This window comes from Melampsora larici-populina (genome assembly GCF_000204055.1).
Source record: "Melampsora larici-populina 98AG31 unplaced genomic scaffold MELLAscaffold_76, whole genome shotgun sequence".
NCBI lineage: Eukaryota > Fungi > Basidiomycota > Pucciniomycetes > Pucciniales > Melampsoraceae > Melampsora > Melampsora laricis-populina.
The window spans coordinates 123,699-128,546 of record NW_006768840.1 but is presented as its reverse complement, the minus strand read 5'-3'; the positions used below and the strand labels follow the sequence as shown (position 1 = coordinate 128,546).

Genomic DNA, 4,848 nt, shown 5'->3' with positions numbered 1-4,848 from the left:
CTTTTAGTGTGATTCTGATTTCGAAACTAGGCATGAATTGATGAATATTGTTTCTATTCGTCTTTTTTGAAACATAGCATATTCTCCACTTCTAGAAATGGGGAATGTGGTATCCTCGTTGTTGTCTTTGAAACTAGACACAAGGTGTGAGGGTTTTTTATTTTATTTTATGTAATAGAAGATAGAAAAGTTGTTGTCTTTGAAACTAGACACACGATGTTGGTTATTTAAAGGAAATATTAAAGAAGATAAAATGTGTATTTTTATATTTGTTATTTTATATAGGTTATGTTTTAACTTGAAGCTCCTTTGGCTTTGCTAAGGTCAAAGCTCGGGGGCTGACAACTTTCAGCTGCCGAGATTGAGCTTGCAAAAGCATCCGACAAGAACAACCGCGCATCCTTATCTTCTTTTGTTATTGTTGGTTCCAAAGTCAAATTCGAAAACCTGACCTTCAACCAGATGATGTGCGTCTGGATGACCTCAAAACGGCTTCCATGGAACCGAATGGCCGACCCTTGGCTTCGCACAGCTGTCCAGTACCTTCGACCAGAAGCTCGTATGTATGGTCGCAAATGGGCCGCGGATGAATCAAAACGTCTCAATCTTTCAATGAAACAAGTTGTATTTAACGAGCTTAAGGTATAGGATCTCTGATTATTTATATAATCTTTTGCCTCTTTTTTTATACTGATCTGATTGATTGATACTTTTTGGAACTGTGGAATCAGGGTTTAACCAGCAAACTGAGTCTTCAACAGGATGTCTGGACAACGAAAGGTAACAGACATGGTTTTATTGGTGCAGCAGTCACTTATATCGATGATAAGTGGAAATTTGTGACCCGCCACCTCACGCTTAAGCTGGTTCCATGGGAACACAAGGGTAAGTGGCTCGCAGAGCCCATTGTCAACATCTTTATCAAACGTGGATTGGTTGAAAAGATAAGTGTTTCATTATATATCTTCTATATTCAAGTTTCAATGTGACATCAAGCTTACCTTCTCCTTTTTATATATCTACCTTCTGTGCCAGACCACCGACTCGGGCTCTAACAACATGACACAGGCACGCGAAATGCACAATCAGTTCATTGATGCTGATCTTCCCGATTATACGTGGAATCCCGAAACTATGCACATCTTGTGCTTTTGCCACAAGATGGCTCTGATAGTTGGAGTGGGACTTAATGCACTCGGTCTCAAGTCACCACCACCTAGGAAGATGGAATGCAACTTCCCCCAAATCAATTCGACCATAGTGGAAGAAGATGAAGAAGGTTTAGACGACGACTTTGGACCAATATCTGAGGTCCCCGATGAACCTGCTCCTCCTAGTCAAGACGACGAATACGATGATGAACCGAACCTACAGGCACTGGTAGATCGGGAAGAAGATGATGATATCATCGTTGACCCAGTGACCAAAGATGAGGACAGCTGGGACGCGGCTGATGCTGAAGATGAAGACCCTACTTCTCATATTCCGGATAATGTAGCTCATCCTACCCATCGTCGCGAGTCAAATAAGCTTGACATGGTGCTAGCCAAGGTGAGTGAAATTACATCTTTTCTGGGTTTCGATTTATATTCAATTGCTTTCTTGATGAGCTACCTGTAGGTCGACTTTGTTCTTCGACGCATCACAAGATCGGCGCCATGGCGCAAAGAATTTGAACAAATCATGAAAAGTATGGGCCTCCAATTGGAAGCCCTGATTGCAGCTTACGGTATAAGATGGAACATCAAGTACATCAGTCGAGAGAAAGCTTGGAAAGCTCGAGAAGTACGTTGAGTTTGTTTGAATCACTTACTCTTAATGAATATCTACTGACTGGGATATCATGATAGGTAATCGATCAGATCCTCAAGGATGACCTTGCTCGTGTTCATGCTAAAAACCGCCGACCTCGCAAGAATGGGAAGCCACATGGATATTTCCACGAAATCACCATTAGTCCCTCGGAATGGGCCCAAGTTAGAAACCTCAACACAGAGCTTAAGGTACGTGTTGAATTACTTTTGTACTTTTGTTTGATTTTCCATTATATAATGACCATCAAGGTTGAACCATTCTTTTAACATCTTTTTGCCAGCGCTTCCTTGAAGCCACCAAGAGAATGGAAGGACGCAAACCGACGGGGGCTATAGTGATAGCCGAATATGTTGAACTTCGCAAAACTCTGCAAGAACGATCGAAGGAACTTGACATACACGACGCCCTCTACCCAATGATAGCTGCAATGCTGGAAAAACACAAAGTCTACTCAACGAAGCGCTGGGCTGCGAGACGTTGGTCATGTGCTTGCAATGCATCATCCAGCATCTTGAATTAGATTGTTTCATACGCTTTGATGACGAGACTGCAACTCATATCCATTCAGGCTGAGGCCAAGTTTACTGAAGAGTTCCGAAAATATCAAACCAGATCTCAACGCAAGGAACCACTTACAAGTCAGGCCGAACAATCATCCGAACCAACTTCCAAAGCTTCAGTCTATGCTATATACAGTGATGATGAAGACGACGATTTGGGCGATGACAATCAACTGACCGACTACCTCCGTGGTAGTGACCGAATGAAAGACACTGATTACAACTTATCGGATCCAAACTCTGCTCTGGCATGGTGGGAGGTAAGCGCAAATGACTTATCAAATTCTTATCAAATTTTGTCTCACTATTTCAGCTGCTCACAAATTGATAAATATAGGTTAATTGTAACCAATACCCTATCATTGCTCGGATGGCACGCGATTACCTCTCCTGCTCCGGGTCCTCTGCTGAACCCGAAAGGAGTTTCTCAATTGCAGGTGATGTCTGCACAGCAGATCGTGGAAGGCTTGTACCCATCGCCATTGAGAGGAATGTGTCGAGCGCACTTTGGGCAAGCGAGGGAGTTTCATTCAGGTAAAGAGTTCATCAAATTGATGGAGGCATCTAAGATGGACGAGTACCAGGGATTTGTTTAAGATCACTATGACCAAGGAAGTTGTAATTCAGAGTAGATGATCGTAGTAATCTTTCAATGTTTTTCATTTTTATCTTTTTTCCACCAATCTTGTGTCTCTTTGTGTTGTCACTCTTTACCTAGATTACAGTGTTTGGGATTTTAGTGTCTTGGATCGTGTTATCCATTTCCATCTTTAATCAAAGTGGTCCATTTTGGCTTTAAATGTCACCCAGGACAACCGTTGCCACCGTTTCTGTACCGCAGCGTTCGCTTTAAAAAGCTACGCTGCGGGTGATGCTGTTGGAAAGAAACGTTTAATAGCTGCGCTGTGACTCAAAGCGTAGCTCTGAGGAGCTTCGCTGCTGTGATCTCGAGATTACTGAAACGTATATCAGCTACGCTTACGCGTTTCTTGCTGGAAGCGTAGAGCAGCGCAGCTGGTCCATCATTGGCTTCAGTTTCAAGTTTTTTAATAATCTTGAAAATGTTTTGTAACAGATCCGCTGATTCCTTTGGATTCAAGTATTATATTCTGATAAACTTATCTACCAGCTTTCCTAGTTCCTTGCTGATGTCAAGGAGTTCGCTAATTGTCGATTTCCTTGGTTGCGAAATCTTGAAAGAAATTTTGCAGTCTCGGGCTTAGAGCTTGGAAATTAAAATAAGAAGCTTCGAAATTAAAACAAGAATTATTGTTTTCGTCTGCGAAAGGATTCTCGTGGATGAAAGAAAAATACGGTAATTCGAAGAATAGAATCAGGGAACACTGGTCTATTAGTTCGAGCGAAATGTTGAAGATAAACTAAATTTAATAAGTAGGGGAAAAAAATTGATATTTTTTATGGATGATTTATTGGTTTTTTCTAAATGAATCAAAAAATGAAAAATGAAAACTAAACGATAAGTTTTCTTTTGAATGTTAGTCTTAGGTTCCAAACACGCGATGAGGCCCCCAATTGTCAGGGTGGCTACCTAAAAGGTCACAGGTAAAGTCTAGTACTTACTCTGTAGTTTCCTGACTAAGTCTTTCTCTGGGTACGTGGAATACTTGATAATAATTTCTTCCTACCAAAGATGATAACAGTAATATTAGTATACTAATGAAGAGTAGGAACTAATATATTTCCTAACTTTAAGGTACCCACGGGCCTACTGAAGAGACAGTAGAGGATGGTCAATCCTTAGACCCGGGTATTTCTCTGAAGCTCTAAGCTTAGAGTAGCCTGTTATCCAAAGATATACAGGGATCTCGTCCAACTTTACGTTGCGAGAAATGTAGGTAGTGACCAAATAAGAACGGACTTACTCTAGACCAGGTAAGAAAGTATGCTGAGTTTCGATAAACAGGATAAGGATCAATCGAGGTTGTTAACTTAATCGAGCTAGGTAGCTAATTATTAACTACGGAGAATTAGGGAAGAATTAAGAATCAATAAGAATCAGAAATGTTTGCTAATCTGGAAGGAAAATTATTGAATTACGTTTATTTTACGATTTCAAGATTTTTAGAAGCTGGATAGAGAACTACTTTGAAAAGCGGAACATGTAAAGAGTTAAATTCTAGTCTAGATAAGAGTAGAGTCTAATGGTTTACAAGCCGGGCTTTGGAAAGGGAAACTAACTTGGTTCTATAATTTTGAAGAGGTAGAAAATTCGATGCCTTTTATTTCGTGATGGTTAGATAGTGGCTTCTTATAGCATTTCGAATATTTGTTTAGCTTCTTCAATATTCAGCTTATAACTCTTATTTCCACCCGAGTTACCAGGTTTACGTGATTTTTGACAGACTGAGGATTTGACTTCTTTAATCGTTCTGATTATCTTTTACATAAGTCTTGACTTGTCTTGTTCATAATTATTTGATAAAGATTTTCTCACACGCTTAACAAGCTCTTA

General features: G+C 40.3%; 1 protein-coding gene across 1 annotated transcript; it reads left to right on the top strand.

Annotated features, from left to right (window-relative positions):
* Nucleotides 1–1,224: 1,224 nt before the first annotated feature.
* Nucleotides 1,225–4,791, top strand: MELLADRAFT_68882 (uncharacterized protein; the record flags this gene model as incomplete). The annotated part of the gene is made up of 2 exons (XM_007417620.1): nt 1,225–1,539; nt 4,786–4,791. 2 exons carry the CDS (start codon nt 1,225–1,227, stop codon nt 4,789–4,791), a joined length of 321 nt encoding a protein of 106 aa, XP_007417682.1.
* Between the last annotated feature and the right edge of the window lie 57 nt (nt 4,792–4,848).